General features: G+C 39.5%; 2 protein-coding genes across 2 annotated transcripts; one reads left to right on the top strand and one right to left on the bottom strand.

Annotated features, from left to right (window-relative positions):
- The first annotated feature begins 1,240 nt into the window (after window positions 1–1,240).
- LOC122655964 (dihydroxy-acid dehydratase, chloroplastic) lies at window positions 1,241–16,598 on the top strand. Its single transcript, XM_043850360.1, has 14 exons — window positions 1,241–1,814; window positions 3,883–3,954; window positions 6,299–6,346; window positions 6,770–6,924; window positions 7,061–7,255; window positions 7,330–7,441; window positions 7,853–7,922; window positions 7,997–8,055; window positions 8,154–8,277; window positions 8,380–8,450; window positions 9,239–9,340; window positions 11,456–11,536; window positions 16,073–16,231; window positions 16,325–16,598. Exons 1-14 carry the CDS (start codon window positions 1,284–1,286, stop codon window positions 16,373–16,375), a joined length of 1,830 nt encoding a protein of 609 aa, XP_043706295.1. The 5' UTR covers window positions 1,241–1,283; the 3' UTR covers window positions 16,376–16,598.
- Window positions 16,599–18,202: 1,604 nt separating this feature from the next.
- On the bottom strand, window positions 18,203–19,826 carry LOC122656453 (protein CHROMATIN REMODELING 4-like). Its single transcript, XM_043850970.1, has 2 exons — window positions 18,295–19,826; window positions 18,203–18,254 (listed from the first exon to the last, which is right to left on the bottom strand). Exon 1 carries the CDS (start codon window positions 19,817–19,819, stop codon window positions 18,410–18,412), a length of 1,410 nt encoding a protein of 469 aa, XP_043706905.1. The 5' UTR covers window positions 19,820–19,826; the 3' UTR covers window positions 18,203–18,254; window positions 18,295–18,409.
- Between the last annotated feature and the right edge of the window lie 449 nt (window positions 19,827–20,275).

The raw sequence follows: 20,275 nt of genomic DNA, 5'->3' as shown, positions 1-20,275 counted from the left end.
ACACCACCAAGGTTAGATACTTAAATTAAAGAAAAAATAGATTTAACAAAAGAAACAAAAAAATAACTAGAGGAAATATATTCCTTATGCGTAGAGGAAGAGAAGGAGGACCTCAGAAGGGGGGAGACGGGGAGGGTGGGAAAATTATCTCCAACAATTCCTTGTCCGGTCCAATTCCGTAGTGCCTATAATAAGAGGGGGGTGGACCCCCATCCGGGCAGTGGTGGAATGGTCATTGCGGCCCCCTTGTTAGGGGCACTAGGGGAATTAGACCGGGTAAAGAATTGCAAGGACTAAAGATCTGGGAGGGGAGGGTAGGGTAGGGTGGGGTAGGGTGGAGTGTGGTGGCGGCTTGGGATCATTATCTGCTCCATTTCCCTACTCGGTCCATTCCCCTAAGTTCCTCTAATAGGGGGCAGAAATGACCACCCTATCTTCTGCTCGAACACATTGCCTGGATGGGGTCCACCCCCCTATTAGAGGAATTTGGGGAATTGGACTGGGCAGGAAATGGAGCAGGTAATTTTCTAATGGGTTGAGTCACAATAGAGGTTAGGGGAGATGCAATTGGGGCAATCTAGATCGTCTACTGCCTGCCTGCCTGCCTGTAGCGGCCAGAGTGGCGTAGTGATGAGGTACGGCGTAATGACCGCCTTACCCCTGCCCAAGCACCTTGCCCGAGTGAGGGTAAGGCGGTCATTACGCCTCGCCTCATTAGTGCTCTGCTATGGTGGCTACGGGCAGCAGGTCATAGACGATCATGATCCCGATTGGGTTGGGTTGCAGCAAGGGATGGTGGCCGGTGGGGTTGCTGCAGTGGGAGAAGAAAAAGAATAAGAACCGGAGGGGATGTGATGTGGGTCCTACAAGGATACAATTATAAATAGCTAAAAATTGACTAGCTAATTAATCATAATCCGATTTAGGTATCCCAAACACAATAGTGAAACATTAATCTAAACTGTAATCTATGAAAAACGTTAGATACCCTAGATTTCATTTACCCGAGAAAATATAAAGAAAGGGAAGGAAGTTACGAGGTGAGGAAACCGCGTAAAGGAAGAACTACTTTAAAAGTATTTATTTATTTTTATATCCGTTAGATTGGAATCTTATACGTCGATTGATCAATTGGATAAAATTCCCACGTGAATTCCATTAGTATATATAGCCACGGCCCACGAGTACTCAAAGTCTCTCAGACAGAATCAGTAGGGTGTGATTTTAACTCTCGAACCTCTTCACTCTTCAGTTCAGCCACCACCAAACCCAATTAACAACCGATGCAGGCCGCCTTCTTATCACAGGCGGTCAACACCGCCACCCAATCCTTGAAACCCCAACCTCTTCGCCACAACAATCGCTTCTACACCATCCGTGCTTCCGCCGAAACAGCTCCACCTCCACCTGCAACTTCAGAATCCCCTGTTCCACACCTCAAGCTCAACAAGTACAGCTCCCGAATCACCGAACCCAAGTCCCAGGGAGCTGCCCAGGCCGTCCTGTACGGTGTTGGCCTCTCCGATGACGACATGAAAAAGCCCCAGGTCGGTATCTCTTCGGTCTGGTATGAGGGCAACACATGTAATATGCACCTTCTTCGCCTCGCCGAAGCCGTCAGGGAAGGCGTTTGGGAGGCAGGAATGGTTGGTTTTAGGTTTAATACGATCGGTGTCAGTGATGCTATCTCGATGGGTACTCGAGGAATGTGTTATAGTTTGCAGTCTCGGGACTTGATTGCTGATAGCATCGAAACTGTTATGGCTGCGCAGTGGTACGATGGGAACATCTCAATTCCTGGATGTGACAAGAATGTGAGTTCTTATTTATGGGGTTATTGATAGATTGCAAAGTTTTGATTTTGTCTCAGCATTTTCTTTATTTGTTTGTTCATTATCAGTTCTCTTTGTATGGATGAATGAGATTTTAGTTTTCTCAATCGATATGTGAAAGATTGAATGGAAATTCCGCATCATACATTCATCCTTCAGCTTTCAATGTTAAAGCACTTATGTATAATGTTGACAGAAAGTCGAGTTTATCTATGTTTTTGCCTTTTATACTAGTTTTTAAAAGTTTAATTCAACCTTTTTAAGCTGGATAAGCATAAGTCCAAGAATTTAAGGCCTGGTTGTATCTTTTGAAGCATCCTGAGAATGTGACAATGTTTATGTCAATAATACTTGGAAATGTACATGGAAGTTAGCAGCCCTCTGGTGGCCTGGAGCTGTTATGTCAGTGATTGGTTGGAGGTTTGTTCGTTTGGCACCGGTGAAGTTATTCAATATGGGAGAGCTAGCCCGGTGAATTCTTTCTGGTGGTCATAACCTGGTTGACACTCAGTACCATCAGATGAGTTGGTTTTGGGGATTTTGTCTGATTCTTCTTTCCTCAATGCAAGCCACTGAAGACTTGGACCACATAATGCAGTCTGTGATGACAATGTTGTGTTATTTCTTCGACTCGTGGCTTGTTGTTGATTGCCCACATCCAAAAGAGCCCGCCCCTCCTTCTATCCCTTGCTATTCGGCCCATCAAGAGAGTCATATCCTACACCAAACCTATCAGGGTTTTATCGCCTCCCTCATCTGAAGGCATCATAACATATGCATCAACGATTCCATAAAAGGAGAGGAAATTGAATCCATCCTTGTAGGCATTCAAATTTACATTGGATCCTTTTTTCTCCTTTAGTTAATGCTATCTGAATACGTTTTTGGTTTGCTTCCTCTTTTTTTGGGTGTGGGGGGGGGGGGGAGGGAGGGTGTTTCTATATGGGCCAATGTTCTAAACCATCTGCAACTGTTCAAAAATCTTGAGACATTTTTTTTAGGTCATCCACTGTTTCATTTTTCTAGGCAAGGGTCGTTATCCTTTATTTGTTGTTGCAGATCAAAGCATGAAGAACAAGACAAAAACAGATTTCAAAAACAAAGTTACTGTTCACATGAACAGTAACCGAGGTACAGTTCATATAAACAGTGTTGTGGGTCCTAGCTTGGATCATTTGTGCCTCTATTCTAGAAGCTTTGGACAGCAAGACATTCCAGGATCAATGGGACAGCTTCTAGAAGATTGAAGACCAAGTTAGCTTCATTTTTGACGAGGATCTAGTTTCTATTTTTGAAACCTTGTCAAAGTTAGAGTTTCTATTTTAGTTGCTTAGCTTTTATCTAGATGTTTCTATTTTATGGGTTTTATGAATTAGTAGTTTTTTTTAAGGACTCTTTAGTTTCTTAATTAGATTGGGCGGGGTTGCTTTGTCATTGGGTTATTATAAATAAGAGTATGAGGCTGAGCAGAAGAGGACATAGATTGAAGAGAAGAGTTATGATTGAAGCTGTGAGATGCGGAAACGGTGAGAGACTGGGTGAGAGGCCCTAGGTGAGAGGATGATGGGCTGAGAGAGCTGATCCTATCCCCCCTTCTATATCGCTTTATTCTTCTTTTTTTTATTCTTTATGTTCTCCTTCTGTATTAGAAAAACAACAATAAAAAAAAAGAGTTTCAGTTATTTAATTTTGTTCCTTTTATTGTATTGATCCTGCTGCAATCAATCTCCCACTGATTTCCCTGGTTCGAGGTCAACTTTTGCATTATTTGTCTATTTACAAAACTTGAAATTTGAAGAATGGGTAGGAAGAAGTAGAAATACCTTATCGACCTCCCATTTCCAATATTTTCTCTACTATTTCATGGGTGTGGTAAGATAATGGTCTCAAATGGTTAGATCCATGTTGAATTATGCTAGTAAGTTGTTAGCTGACTTGAATATCATCAGAAATCTACATTTTGGTATGCTTATGTGAAATTCTGTACTATTCAGCTTTTATGTTGCTGTGAATTTATTTACTTTGAAACTAATGATAATTCTGTTCACAGATGCCAGGTACGATTATGGCAATGGGCCGACTTAATCGCCCAAGTATCATGGTTTATGGTGGAACAATCAAGGTCAGCCACCAGTTCTCCTAGTTACAGGAACTAACTTACATTATTTTTTATTGTTGGAATGTTTGAATGTTTCTATTTGCATACTGCCCTGTGCGCTCTTGTTTTACTTGTTCTTCTGTCTATTCCTTTTTCCTATTTATGTTTCAAAAATTTATCTGCTGTACCCTGCTGCTGGCAGTTCTAGCAGCCACTAAATTGGTATTTCAACTTGAGCTTCTGTAGAGTGTTTGTGAATAAGGGTGTGATTCTAATAGCGGAGTTTGGTGTCGGGAAGCAATTTCTCTGAGGAGAACTAGCCTTCGATCAGAGCTTGATCATGCTCTTCCATTAAGTTTTGTTTCAGAAAATTTTATTTGACTTTCAGGTTGTCGACTAATGTGATTGATCGGACTCTATAGGATTTGAGTTAAGAATCTAAGCTCAGAGTTTCAGCTTGGTTGGGTTCCATCTGAGTTAGAACATGCAGTTGAAATTAGGGTAGATTTACTGTTGGGGAGTGCGTTATGGGGGTGAAGATGGAGTTGGAAGTTAAAGAATGTAGGAGAACAAAGAGAAAGATGAAAGTAGAAGGTTGGAGAAGAGAGATGATGGTGCAATGTTGTGTGTTAGAAAATTATCTTTATCACACCTATATTACTCCACTAATAAGATGAGAGGAATTACATACACCTCCTTAGGGAGGTAAAAGGTAAAAAAGAGAAATTACAATATAAGACAACCAGGCAATGAACTAAGTACCCCTATTACATAAACTCTAACACATTCCCTGGGCAATGAACTATTCCCCCTCAAGCTTAAGAATAAATGTCATGCATTCCCAGCTTGCATAATAGGGTATTAAAATGGTGAGAGGTGAGCCCTTTGGTGAAGATGTCTACCAACTGATCACTTGTCTTCACAAAAGGAGTGCAAATGTAGCTTGAATCTATCTTCTCCTTGATGAAGTGTTGGTCCACTTCGATGTGCTTTGTTCTGTCGTGTTGCACTGGATTGTAAGCAATGCTTGTAGTTGCCTTGTTATCACAGTAAAGCCGCATAGGTCCTTCAGTATCAAACCCCAACTCTTGGACTAATCATTTCAACCATATTAGTTCACAAACTCCATGAGCCATTGCCCTAAATTCTGCCTTTGCACTAGATCTAGCTACAACAAACTGTTTTTTGCTTCTCCATGTGACCAAATTACCACCCACAAATGTACAATAGCCAGATGTAGACCATCTATCTGAGATGGATCCAACCCAATCAACATCTGTGAAACCTTCTAACCTTAAGTGGTTGTGTTTGGCATACAATAGTCCTTTCCCTAGAGAGGACATCAAGTATCTAAGGATGCGGTGTACAACATCCAAGTGCCTACTCTTGGGAGCATTCATGAACTGGCTCACCATTCTCACTGCATTAGAAATATCTAGGCAAGTCATAGACAGATAGATGAGCTTTCCCACTAGCCTTTGGTACTTCTTTGCATCAACAAGAGAGGGACCATTGTCTTCTCCTAGCTGTGGTTCTGCTCAATAGGAGAATTTGCTGGTTTGCAGCCCAACATCCCTCTTTCTTTCAACAAATCAAGAACAAACTTCCTTTTAGTTATGTTGATTCCCTTCTTGGACCTTGATACTTAAATTCCCAAGAAATACTTCAAGGGTCCTAGATCTTTGATTTCAAACTGTTTTGCCGAGTAGGTCTTCAACCTAGATATCTCAGCTCTATTATCTCCAGTCACCACAACCTAAATACTTCAAGGGTCCTAAATCTTTGATTACAATATAAGACAACTAGCCAATGAACTAGTTCCTAAAGTACCCTTATTACATAAACTCTAACAGATGGATACTTTCATAAATTACAACTAAGGACAGAATTGTACTTCATTATTCAAAAGTCCTCTGATTTTGTACGGAAGGACTTTATTTTACTCCTATTCTCAATTGAAATTTCAGATTCATCCTTATCCCCAAATTTAATGTACTGACTTGTCCCAATCCCTAAAACGGTCCTAAACTGTTCTAAATGATTATGAAACTGCTACTAATTCACTTTGAATTATTTTTCACTTGTGGGCTCATAACGATCCAAAATTTAAGGGTTTCGAAACCCATGATTGCATCACAATCTATTTCTTCAGACAGTCATATGTGGTGATTAATGCTTAAAAGAATGTACATTTCCTTTGTTAGAATCTCTATGTTTCTCCTATTCATACAATAATCGTGATGGTGCTAGTTTCAGAATTGAATTAGATTTGCAAGTTCCATACTTTTAAGGGATTTAATTTTGTTCATCGATTGATTTATTTACTTATTTTGCGATCACTTAGTTGTACCATGTCATTTTTGTGCAGCCTGGTCATTTTCAGGATCAAACTTATGATATAGTATCGGCCTTTCAGGTGCGCTTGCTTATTTACTATAAATACTTTTATAGAGTAGCAGTGTTCATGCTTTTCCATTTACTGACTTTACAGCTGATGAGATGAATATTATTATTCCTTGTGTAATTTTTATGCTGATGGATACCGTGAGCTCTTATTGGCTATTGCTGCCTGCTATTTATCCCTTTCAGTTTTGCTCAGTTGTTTTTCAATTTCAAAATGCCATTATGGGGTATCCTATCTACTACTTCTGGTTCCATAGACCATATGCTCATTGATTCTATACAATTTTGATTTTTCCCTACATGTTTGTAATTTGCTGCATAAGCCCTTTTGTTTGATTTGCTTATTTGCATGTACCGGACTACCTAAACAAGTACAGCATCCTTTGCAGTGTTCTAGAGCTACACAACTTATTCTTCCTATTTATACTTTCTGTAGTGTTATGGAGAGTATGTTAGTGGCTCCATCTCTGATGGACAAAGAATGAATGTCATCCGCAATTCATGCCCAGGAGCAGGTGCTTGTGGGGGGATGTATACGGCAAATACCATGGCTTCTGCTATTGAGGCAATGGGCATGTCACTGCCATACAGGTAGAAACTGCATTCATTGCTTACTTATGCAAAAACGTTCGAGAAACTAGAAAATTGTTGCTTTCCACCCCCCTTGAGACTGTCATCTTCTACTACTATTTTTTTAATTGATCCTTTTTCTTTATATCTGGCAAAGCTCTTCCACCCCGGCAGAAGACCCATTGAAGTTGGACGAGTGTCGTTTAGCTGGAAAGTATCTTTTGGATTTAATCAAAATGGACCTGAAACCACAAGATATTATAACTCACAAATCATTACGCAATGCGATGGTTATTGTTATGGCTCTTGGTGGGTCAACCAATGCTGTCTTACATTTGATTGCTATTGCTAGGTGAGGGGAACATGCTGCATCATTTCTCATATATACCAGTAATTGCATCTTGAAGCATTAACCTCCCTTGGCAGGTCCGTTGGTCTGCAGTTGACTCTTGATGATTTTCAGAAGGTCAGCGATGAGGTTCCCTTCCTTGCTGATCTTAAGCCAAGTGGCAAATATGTCATGGAGGATTTACACAAGGTGTGCTGAATGGAAATGGTTTATGGACATGCAGTGGTTTCATTTATAAGTTTAATTGAGGAATTCCTGCAAAAGGAGTAAGGGAGAATATTTGAGTTTTTCTATTATTGTGCCGGTTTTACATAAAAAGGGCGTACCCAGTGCATGAGGCTCCCGCCACTGCGGGGTCTAGGGAGGGTCATGATGTACACAGCCTTACCCCTGCTTTCGCAGAGAGGCTGTTTCCAGACTCGAACCTGTGACCACTTGGTCACAATGGAGCAACCATACTGTTGCACCAATTGTGCCGGTTTTACATGAGACCTTGATATTGCTGTTTTCAGTAATTATAGTCATCTACTCCCCCTCGCACCTCTACCACAATATATATATATATATATATGACAGTCAAATTAATCTTTGTGCTTACAGATTGGGGGGACACCAGCAGTTATACACTATCTTTTGGAGCAAGGGCTGTTAGATGGGGACTGCATGACTGGTAAGTGCATTTTGTGATGGGGGTTCCAGTTCTTCCTGAATGTGATACTGACTTAAAATATCTCTATTGTCTAGTTACTGGGAAGACACTGGCAGAAAATGCGAAACTTTTCCCTTGTTTGGCCGAAGGGCAGGTAAGATAGTAAAAGCATAATAATGTTCTTTTTCTCCAGTTCGTACTTAAGCAATTTGAAGCTTCAAACTTATATCTTTTCCACCTCTGTTTCTCCAGAAAATTATAAGACCACTAGAAAACCCCATCAAGCAGACAGGTCACATCCAGATATTGTATGGCAATCTAGCACCTGAGGGTTCTGTGGCGAAAATTACTGGAAAAGAAGGGCTATATTTCTCTGGTGTTATGTTCTACATAATTTCTGAATTCTTCGTTCTCCATATCTGTATGCATATTGTCATGTGCTTGTTAATGTTAGATGAGGGTTGCATGTGTTTGGCAGGTCCGGCTCTTGTTTTTGAAGGTGAAGAGTCTATGATAGCAGCCATCTCAGAGAATCCAATGAGTTTTAAGGTATGAATGAAGAATGCTTATCTTTGTCAATAAGTTGTCAGTGGTATATGTGGAAAATTATCTCGACTCCCAAAACTATGGCCATTGTGGGGTTAGGTGCTCTAGAACTGAAGCATTATTGAGCATGGTCTTAAATAATCAGCAGCAAATTGTCTTCAATAAAGTAATTGCAAAAGTTAGGTAGTCAAGCTACCAGATTGGAGTTTCCTAGAATGCTGGACGACTGCGAATTCTAGGAAAGGGCAGAAATGGCAGATAAAAATGCTGCTTTACTAACAGTGCTAATAGACAATCTTAGTATCTCTGACAGATGATTTCTGTCCAGAAGTGAATCAGGTAAGGGAAGGAAATTAAGCCATGGATTTCAATACACTAACTTTGTGATGTCAAAGCCATCTACTAGAGCACTTGTAGTAATAAAGCATCATGTGTGATTTCTTGTGGCCTTCTTTTCAAGATGTCAAGTGAGGACAGACATTTGAGCCTAATTGTAGTTCCTGTTAAGATGCCATTTGGGGTTTTGCCATTATCCAATCTATATAATTACTTCTTTGACCTTGATTTATGAGCAAATTTATCTGGCTCATTTTCATGTTGTATGTGGTCCCTTCTTCATCAAGATGCTGTATATGGTCATCATCAAGATCTTAACCATAAGCCAGTATGTCACAAGTCATGTGTCCCTTGTTTTATGCAGTTCAGGGAAAGGTTGTAATTTGAGAGATCAATTGAATGTATATATAGAAATTTACTGAGTTATTGCTTATATTGTCTGTATCATTTTGCAGGGAAAAGTAGTTGTTATTAGAGGAGAGGGACCCAAAGGAGGACCGGGTATGCCTGAGATGTTAACACCAACTAGCGCAATAATGGGGGCAGGTCTCGGAAAGGTATACTTATTCCTCTCTCTCTCTCTCTCTCTCTCTATCAATCTGCTGAAAAAAAACTGTTGATGTAGACTATAAATGTATAGGGAAAGGGACCTGTTTCCTAAGACAAAATACAAGCTTCAAAAATAAGGAAGACAGTGAAAAGAAATGATGGAGGTTATGTTACTAAAGCTTCACATCATAAAGTCTTAGCACAAATTCAAGAGATTTGGGGTTAACACCATAACAGCAGCAATAACATAGCAATCCAACTCATCGTTTTTGAAAAGTTGATTATGAGGGGGGTTTATATGGAGCTCCACACAGCCTGGTGCAATGAGAATCCTAAGTTGACTATAAAATTCAAAATAGATAAATCTCGTATAGGATTCATGTGATCCTGGGTTAGAACAATAGACAGAATACAAGCTTCAAAAATAAAGAAGACAGTGAAAAGGAAAAGATGGAGGTTATGTTACTAAAGCTTCACATCATAAAGTCTTAGCACAAATTCAAGAGATTTGGGGTTAACACCATAACAGCAGCAATAACATAGCAATCCAACTCATTATTTTTGAAAAGTCGATTATGAGGGGGGGGGGTTATATGGAGCTCCACACAGCCTTGTGCAATGAGAATCCTAAGTTGACTATAAAATTCAAAATAGATAAATCTCGTATAGGATTCATGTGATCCTGGGTTAAAACATTAGAAAAATGTAATGTATTTAGCGAACAAAATCAAGAACAGGGAAATCTTGAGATTTGAAAATACGGCCTAAAAATGCGACAGAAGATTGTAACTTGAATCGATTCAAACTATTAAAATAAAACAACAGCTCAAACTGGAATAATGTAACACATTAAAAGTGCTAGGTGGAAAATCTACAGCTAAAAATCCCGAAAAATATCTCTGATGATGTATTGATGTTAGTTGATTTTGAGTAATTTCATAATAGAAGAAACAATCAAAGGAGATCTCAGCTGTCCATAATTTGTTGGCATGCCCATAAGATCTGTGAAGACTAGTAGGTCTGCTGGTTCTGGTGTGTCTCACTTTCCCTTCTCTTAGAATCTGGACTTGTCTTGCTTCTTACATCTCGCAATAGCCAGAAGTATTTCTAGGTGCTATCTGAGCCTTTTTAAAATAGCACCTCAAAGAAGCAGCATACCATATATGTGGGATGTCACAATATAAGGAAAAGTGTGCCACATTTTTATCCTTCCAGGTGGATTAATATATTACAGTTACAAATTTTGGGGTAGGCCAAAAATGACTTGGGAAGATGTGAAAAAAGATATGGGTTTAGTTCATAGTTGTCAAGGTGACTCCGCTACCCAAGGCGTTGGAGGGGTGCCTCGGTGACAAGGCGCCCGCCTAGGCGTGCAATATATAATTATATGTAAGATGATAATTTTATATAATTATGCTTATATGCAACATAGAAGCCATATCAATGCAATATGATATTATTATGCTAGTAATTACCCAATATGAGAAAATCAACATATAATAAACAAAGTATAGGACATAATATAAGCATATTCATTGAAAAATAAAGCAATAAAACATAACTCAACGTAAACTTGTGAAGTGTCAACAATGCGTGTTGTTGTCTTGGACCCAAGAAAGAGCCTGGATGCCTAAGTGACACCTTCACAACTATGGTTTAGGTGGACAAAAAACGTAACTTTAAATAGAGTTGAATGGCCAAACAGGATCCATGTAGCTATTTAGTCAGGATGAGGCTTGGTTGAGTTGAGTCGTAAATAACCAATAAAGAAAGGTGAACTTTTGTTTAATTCTTAGTATAGCTTTTATTAAACATTTAAACTATGAAGTAGGGTTTTTTTTTGGATGGATATGCGAAGAAGTTTTTTAGCCTTTTGGATTGCATAATGACTGCTGTTGAATAATACTTTTTTGAATATATGGGAGTAGTCAAATATTCTTTTGTGGAATGCTATGGTCATGGGTGTTATTGCATATTTCTCAATTCTGTTTTTGAAGGTATGGGGCAGGAGTTAATTTTTAATGTGCTTGTGCTGGCGGATGTTTTTTGTCTAGGTGGTGTTGCAACTCTTGTTTCATTTGAGGTTCTGACATCTTTTCTAATTTTTTTTTGGAACTCTGCAGGATGTTGCTTTGTTGACAGATGGTAGATTTTCAGGGGGTTCACATGGATATGTGGTTGGCCACATATGCCCTGAGGCACAGGTCCTTCAGCCTTTTTAGTTCTAACTATTCTCTGCTTCATCTTTTTTGTCCATATCTGTGTCATGTGCCGTGTTATATTCCTTTAACCGGTCCGCAGGCACTTGAAAATGAAAACCCCGAGGCATAGTTGTCAACTTGTCACGGCGTCTAGGCGACCCATGACATTGGAGAGGGTCCAAAATCAAGGCGACAACAACAAGGCAACCAAGGCGCCTGGATGCCTAGGTGACGCCCTTACAACTAACTGGACTTGCATTAGACTTTCAACCATAGTTATCAAAGCGGCAAGGCGACCATGGCGTTTGAGGGCCTTCCTAAGCGCCTTGGCGATAGGGCGGCCACAAGGCGTCGCCTTGGCGAACAAGGCGTTTTAGTGCTCTTTTTTTATATAACCATTTTATTAGGCACAAATAGCATATTAATTTTTATATAATTCTACTTATATACTAAATAAATATGAAAGAATTGAAGTATATAATCAAGGAATTGCAAAATAGCATAATCATAGAATTACAAAATCAGTGAATCACAATTACAAAATCAATGAATCACATTATTACTCACTCACATGATGTTAGAATTATAAACTCACATCACAGAATAAATAGTTACATAACCACAGATTGCATAACTTTCAATAACAGATGCATTTCATAAATTATACTAAGGAATGCACAATTTACATTGAATCACAGAAATTACAGCAACAGCCACTCCGGCAGCAGCCAAAGCCACCGGCCACCACTAGTAGAAGCCAGCCATAGAAGAATAAGGTATACGAGAATAAGAAAAATAAAAAAAAATAGAAGATGGTCAGACACGGAACAAAGAAGAGGAAGAAGCTAGAAGAATAAAAGGAAAAAATGCAGCTGCCAAAGCCACTGGCCAGTGGCCTGAAGAAGTGAAGAAGTGCTGCTAGCCGGAAGAAGTGAAGAACTGAAACCGAAAAAAAAGGACACTTGCTGCTGGCCGGAATGCCGGAGTAAAGGAAGCAGCGGTGCCGGAAGATGCAAAAGGTCACCGCTGCAAAAGGAAGAAACACAGAGAAGGTTAGAAGAAAAGGGAGACTTTAGAAGAAGGAAAAAAAAAAGGCACAACACTTCCCGTGGAAGCTGGAGATGTCGCCGGTGGGGGTGGAGGCTGGAGATGGTTAGAGAAAGGGTTTAGACTTTAGAAGATAGAGGTTTAGAAGGAAAAAGAAAAAAATAAAGCACAATACTTACCTTCAAGGCTGGAGATGTCGCCGGACGCCGGTGGAGGTTGAGGCTGGAGATGGAGATGTCGGTGGAGAGGGGAGAGTGAAGAGGTTAGAAGAGGTTCAGATTTTTTAAGGAGAAAAGAAAAAAAAAAAAGCACAATACTTACAAGGCTGGACATGTCGTCGCCTCGCCGGATGCCGGTCGAGGATGGGGACTGAGAGGGACTGAGGAGTGAGGTCTGAGGGAGTCACTACAGTCGCCCTCACCGCTGCTTCTTTTTCTCCTTTTCTCTTTCGCAGGTTTTCTTTCTTTCTCTTTTGGTTATGGGTGAGACGGTGAGAGTGAAGACTTTCGTTTTTTTTTTTTTTGTTTTTGTTTGGCTTAGGTGATTCAATGTAACACAATATACAGAAATAATGTATACAAGCCTATGAAAATATAAGAAATAGAATAAAACTCTACATATTTTAATTTTGTTTTGTTTTTAAATGATTCGGTGTATCGCAGTGTAAGAAAATCATATACACAAAACCAATAAAAATATAGAAAATAGAATAAAATGCAAAAAAATATAATAAAAAAATGAAATAACGCCTTTCCACTAAGGCGCCTAAACGCCTTGACCCTCCAAAACCGCCAGGACGCAAGGCGACGCCTTAATAACTATGCTTTCAACCCTATTCCATGGGTTTGATCCATGTCCCCTCACTTGGAGATGGAATCATAGTTGTAAAGGTGACTAGGCAAACAAGGCGTTAGAGGGCCGCCTAGGCGACAAGGTGTCGTCTAGGCACCCTAGGCATGCAGTATGTGTAATATAGCAATTATAATTATGTACATAGTTATGCTTTTATGCAGCATGGAAGCCATATCAATGCAATATGATACAATTATGCTAGTAATGACCCAATATGAGAAACCAACATATAAAAAACAAAATATATGATATAATGTAAGCATATTCATCAAAAAAACAAAGCAATAAATATAATCAACGTAAACTCGAGAGGTGTAAAAAAAATTGATATAATATGGGCGTGCTGTGACAAGGCCACAAGCCAACACCTAGGCGTCTACGGCGGTTGCCTTTCTTGCATCAAACAAGGTGTATTGTTGCCTTCGGCCCAAGAAGGCACAGGATGGAATGCCACAGCTACCAATGGTAGGGTTCCTTTGCTAAGTCTGGATATTTTAAATCACTTGAAATTTGACTAGTCCAACCTTAAAATTTGATCTCTGTGAGAATTTCCAAACAAATGTTTAAATGCCTCACACTAGCATCACTCACATGGAAGAGATTTTAAATTACTTGAAATTTGACAAAGTCCAACCTTAAAATTTGATCTCTCTGAGAATTTCCAAACAAATGTTTAAATGCCTCACACTAGCATCACTCACATGGACGAACTGTTTTACCACTTAACAATAATGAGAGGTGTAGGTCTTTCAGCACCAACTGGGGTGATCCTCTGGATGGACTATCAATTGGACTTGGTCAACTATTATACTTTTCCTCTTTTGCTAACCATTGCTGGTTAATTGTTGTTTATTATCAGAACAAATGATATCCTTCATCTGCTTCTGATTTCTTCACTTTGGCTTCAATTGGACAAGTTCTACTCAAATGAGGGATGGGATTGAAGTCCTATGGGAGAAAATGCAGTTTTCTCAGATATCTTACATGAGAAAGACCAAAAACACATATGAAACTATTTGTATCATCTCTTTTGATGTAATATCCTGTATAGCCTCCAATATATCTAAGTATTTGTTAACCTTTTATATAACAATATTTGGATTACCTATGGTATGGGTATTAGGTACAAATAGGTTGGCAAGGTGTTCATAGGATCGGGTGGAGATCTGGTTCTCTATCACATTGCTGGATTAGAGAGGGTTTCTTCTGTATCTTTGTTTTGTTTGTAATGTTTGTTGGGCGTTAAGTGGGCTTGGCAAGGTGTTCTGATGCAGGAGCTGTTCCATAGGCCTGGCCAAACCTGTTGGGGGACCCATATGAAGATGAACTGGGTCCAATTAAGTTTTGGGTCTTGTAGGATTTTTTTTTTTTTTTTTTTTGAGTTTATCTGAAACTGGGTCTATTAGGAATTTGGGTTATTAATAATTTCCTTTTATTGCTATTGATAGAGTTTTAGATAGGATTTTATTTCAGTTATTAGTCTTAGTTTGGAGTCTCTATTTATTTCTTTAAATAAAAGGTTATAACCTGCAGTTTTTCAGATTTAGAGAATGGAATTTTTGTTGAGTTGTTTGTAGTACCGATTGGTATAAAACAATGGTCGTCTGACCTCTTCTTCTCCACCTCTTCTATTAGGAATTTGAGTTACTCCTTCTCCCTACTTTTTCCGTTGTCGACTTCCACCGAAGTTTCAGAAGAGTTTAAGGCGGTACTGATGAGTTCCATAGCTCAAAATCAAATCTGGTTTTCTGTCTTTTTTCCCTAAAGTGAGGTTGAATGAGACGGTCGGTTCTTTTATGTTTTAACCCATTAACCTCGTCTTCCAGAAATACCCTCCTTCTTTAGGGTAATTCAACGTTACCCTAATTTTGCTTTCCCTCTTATTTCCTTGCATATCCTATCACCCATTTAAACTATCAATTACCCCTTTGAGATTCCGTTTAATTACGATATTGTCATCCTATTATAAACTTCTAATTATTTACAATTCTGCCATTGGTCGTCTGAACTTCCACATATTTACAGAACTGCAATAATTCCTTACTTAGTAGGCTATTGCATGTTTTAGTGGGCCCACAAGCGATCCGATTTGGGTTTTCCGGACCCTGAATCTGCATCATGTTCATAGGCTGTTTGTTTGATAAAGACATGGTTATGCATGACCCTAGCTGCTTATGTATGGTTAAGAGCAAGTAATCACTTCAGCTAACTGTACCCAACTTTTGAAATTACATACCAACATGACACAAAAAGTAGAAGATTATTTGATGAAATAAACTTAAAGAGTATTTGTCTGGAAATTTGGTTTAATTATTCTGGATCTGCCTGGAAAAGGGATCCAGAATTTTCTAGTGGACATCAAAAGTCAACTTTGTCTCGATCTTGGATGCCTTCCCACAGAATATGGGTGATCTCAGTTGTATATGGGGTCTTCTTAGTGCTCTTTTTTGGTTGTCCTATTAAAAGCTTTTCTACTTTTTGCTTAATACAAGTTTTACTCATATCTTGAAGAGGGAGGTTTTTTTTTTTTAAATTTCAAGGGTTCCTTTTGTGTATATCTGTTGCATGCATTATGTTACCCCTCCCTGTCAAATGGTGTAGTCTATGTTAAAAGAGGAATGGACTGTAATGTGTTTTCAGGAAGGTGGTCCAATTGGCCTGATTGAAAATGGAGATATCATCACTATCGATGTTTTGAAGAGCAGAATGGATGTTCAGTTAACCGATGACGAGATGGCCAAGCGAAGAAAGAAATGGACTCCACCAGCATACAAAGCTACCAAAGGAATTCTATACAAGGTCTGTGAGGACTTCTATTTCATTTGACAAGTAATATATATGTTGTCATTGTGTATGTATAAACTTTTATTGAAAGAAAATTCTCTATTTCAGTATATCAAGAATGTGCAACCAGCTTCAAGGGGCTGTGTGACCGATGAGTAGATGAAGGCATGAAGCATTTTGAACATTATAGAGTGCTGATTGTATCTGCTACAATCCAACGTTGACTGATTGGCTTTTCCAAAGAATTTCTCAGGCACCGAGAAACAAAACTTTCACTTTGTGATGCAGGTGTCACAGTTTTGGATATTTCTTGTAGGATTGTTAAAGAAATCCTTGTGTAACCCATTGTTTTAAAAGTGGTAAAATCAAGGAAATCATTCAATAAAGTTTGTTCTAAAGTTTGTTCTAATTGAGCGTTCGTTTGAGTTTAATGGTCTTAATTCTTTGGTGATTAGGATTCCATGTGATCCATGATACAGTCCTGAATGTGCAAAGAAGCAGCTTCTGCTTCAGGGTTGTGGCATGCCATTTGATGGGGCAGTCAAACATGATCGAGTAATTCTTGTGTTTTATCGCTGGAATTATCTTCCAGATTGAGACAGTGGAGTCCCCTATATAAAACTGAAAAACATATAAGTTTCATGACTCTTGATGATCATCAAGTCAACATATATAAGCTGTTATGGAGATAGCACTCCCCATGTACCAAAAATATGTACTGACAGTTGCGGGATTGTAGTGCAAGTTACACACTTTTAGAAGGGACATATTGACTCTTGACAGTCCAGTTCTCTCAATTCGATAAAATTCTAAGTCAATTTCGCATTCTTGGATGATATAAATAGTTGTTTTTATTGCTCGAGAATTTGAGATCAGCCTAGAATGCATACCAAACACAGCATTAGCATTAAATCTTTGTATTCTTTCGCTCACTCACCAAACATAGTTTTATTTGTTTGAATTTTGTTCTCCATAACTGTAAGCAAAATGAAGTTTGGAGCACCGTTCCTACACACCCATGGTGGGAACTTTTCCCACATGCACACAATAAATGCCATCAACTGCAGAATTTCAACTTACAAGGAATGTGCACAATAGTGGCCCAAGTATCAGAGGAATGATGGGCATTCATGGGGATGCATGCTAATACACAAGAAGGTATTTTATTGAAGGGAAAAAGAACCCTGCCTGGCATCATGCGCCTACACAAAGGGCGGCGAAAGGATAGCCCCATCCCATGAATGCGAAATCCAAAAATTTAAACATGGGTAATCCAGAATCCAGACCATGACCATCCTATGGTCGGACTATGCAATGTGAATAATGGGCATGCAGGAACCATTTCTCTCCTGTTTTTTCAATTCTTCTACCAAGGTTCTGATTGGTTGCCTTGGAAGGTACTTAAATTGGAGAAAGCAATATCTAATGTTGCTCCAAAACGTGAAAAATGAAGTCAGCTATGTCATCAAAGAAAGAAAGAAAAAAAAAGTCTAAGAGACTCGTAGCTCTCCATCCAAATTGAATTTTTAAGTTCAGGAAGAGTACGTATGAAACATTCAAACATAAGTTTACGTTTTAAGCAACCAAATTTGCGGGAAACTTTCTGGAAACTACTCAAACTTGCACCTTTTTTTGGTTTGGTGCCACACTCACCTACTTTGCTTGCAATCAGACATTGCACAGAGGAACAAAAGGCGCCATAAAGATGTCCTTTGATACTGGGCTCCATTCCATTACAGAGTTATGTCCTTCGTATTGCTGGGACCCCTATTTTCTGTTGCCTCTGCACTCTTGGTAGGAACATGACGTTATCATTCTTTGTTGAAATTCAGATTGGATCTAGGTTAGAACTTCACAAGGATCTGGTTGATGACACCCTGCTGCAGAATTTTGGATCTAAAATCCAGTTTTGGACTCTTGGGTCCAACATGGGTTCAACATACTTTGAATTAAAGGATTAAACTGGAAAGCAAATGATGGCTCATCTGACAAAATAGGAAGCAATTATCATTTCTCCCCTTATAAATAGGCACTAGAAGTAGATATGTATGTATATGAATTTTCTACCAAAAAAAGAAGTATATATGTACAGGACATCTGGATCTTTCACAAATTTTCTATAATTTATAACAGGATTACCTACAAAACCCGCATTCCTGGGATACTGCAGTGCTCTCCGAATTCCAATAGGTGCTAAGGCTGACCACTTTTATCATCTGATATTGTCTCCTCGGAAGAAGCGTCACTCCCAATGACAATCAAGTCTTTTGTTTTACTAATAGATAATGAACATGCTGGGTTCAAATCAGTTCTGTCCTTCGAGATTTGATTCTCTGCCTCGGGCATTATAGAGCTTGACCCCATCATCGATAGATGACCAAATCTGCTTCCCATCGAGCAAAGGGTGGTTAATGGTATGTCAGATGTTGCATGGCCATCAAACTTGCAATTGATTTCATTCTTCCTCAGTCCTTGATGAGGATTTGTTTGGGGCAATGGCAGCTCACTAGGACTGCAAACAGGTGGGATAACCTGCTGGTGGTCATCATAAAGCAGGTTCACTTGTGAATCATGATGAGGCAAGGCTGGCTCTGTTGGCCTTGGAGGAGGGAGACTAATCACTTCTCTTAGCCAATGTGGGAGATTACCCTTAACAGAAGATCCAGCTGGAGGATGATATGCCAACAAAGAATGATTTGAAGTTGCTCCGACTTCACCATCATGACTTCCTGATTTGTCAGAAGGACTCTGATTAAAATTGGAAACATCTGTATGATATCTCAAGCGTTTTCTGTTTGGATATGTACGATTCATTTGACCCCTAATATTCTTCTGAAGTTGTTTGTTACTTGTCTTTTGAAGGACCATGTTTCTTAGGTCACTATTGAAAACAGAAGACACCTTGTCCGAACTGTTGTTTTCTGCCACTGTGTATTGACTTGGCAGATCGTATGAGTAACTCCTCTCTCTCTGAACGTATACATTACCAAGAGAAAGTTGAGTTTCATCCATCAAGGCTTGTGACCTCGGAGGGATACAATTTCCTATGCCATGACTGTCATATTGATTACCTGCCACTCTTGTTTCAGACAACAAACCACTGTTGATGCCTTGTGTGTGACCTTGTGTGTTTCTGAAACTTGCTGGCTGAATCAGCATGCCGCTCAAAAGTTTGGATTGCTCTTCATCCCACTGCTCAGCTAGGTCCTTTGCTACCCTCCACACTGAGAAGTGCAATCTTGGGTCCCTCAACATGGCGTCCCAGTTGCCCTTTCCATGTCTCCTCACACCTATCCAAAGAGAATCCAGCTCTACATCTGACCATGCAGGAGCCGATCCCTTGAACTTATCCAGCCAACAGCCTCGGTTTCCCGTCAATGCTCTTGCTCTTGTCGCAATACTGTCAAGCATCAGCTTGTGTCTCTGGATGGAACTTCGGTCTGGCACCAAATGGAGTGGCAAATTCTGAATATCTTTACTTCTACTAAAGCATGGAAATGACGACATGGAGGAGCAGTCGTTGGAGGCACTCACTGCAGTATTAGGCTCCATTGGTAGAGATAATCCCAAAAAAAGAGGGGGGCGGAGAGATTTAGTAGGCATTTGATTACAAGCAGTCACCTCTGCTGGCCAGCATGCTAATGGGGCCGTCTCATTCACTAAATCTCCAGAAAAGTTCTGCAAACAATTTTATAGAACATTTTTAAGCGAATGCAATCAATAAATAAGAAGAGACGAAATGCCGCATAAGTTGCCAAAATGCTATGGGAAAGAGGAAGACAAGTAAGCAATGCAGTACAGGAAAGAGTACACAAACAGAAATGACACTTGATGCAAAAATTCACACCTGCTGACACTGATTCTGTGAAGAAATATCCATTGGCAGCAGAGTGGCAGCTTTCCCATTATCTTTACTGCTATTACCATGTTCCTTGGTATTAATGCATGAACTTCTACCAGCATGTGTATCAGACGATGATCGCTCCTGCACTGTCTCTTTACTGTTTTCAAACAGCACTGGACCCTTGCCTCTTTTAGTCTTTTCTTTATGCAAAACAG

The sequence above is a fragment of the Telopea speciosissima genome, chromosome 3 (genome assembly GCF_018873765.1).
Source record: "Telopea speciosissima isolate NSW1024214 ecotype Mountain lineage chromosome 3, Tspe_v1, whole genome shotgun sequence".
NCBI lineage: Eukaryota > Viridiplantae > Streptophyta > Magnoliopsida > Proteales > Proteaceae > Telopea > Telopea speciosissima.
Note: the sequence above shows the minus strand (reverse complement) of the source record. Positions and strands in the feature narration are given on the sequence as shown.

Excerpts from the sequence above, each read along its gene's own strand:
- LOC122656453 (XM_043850970.1), bottom strand. The coding sequence starts at position 19,819 with ATGCCTACTAAATCTCTCCGCCCCCCTCTTTTTTTGGGATTATCTCTA.
- LOC122655964 (XM_043850360.1), top strand. The coding sequence starts at position 1,284 with ATGCAGGCCGCCTTCTTATCACAGGCGGTCAACACCGCCACCCAATCC. Across the intron at positions 7,923-7,996 it reads AGATGGGGACTGCATGACTG|TTACTGGGAAGACACTGGCA; the intron begins GTAAGTGCATTT and ends TCTATTGTCTAG. Across the intron at positions 16,232-16,324 it reads CCAAAGGAATTCTATACAAG|TATATCAAGAATGTGCAACC; the intron begins GTCTGTGAGGAC and ends TCTCTATTTCAG.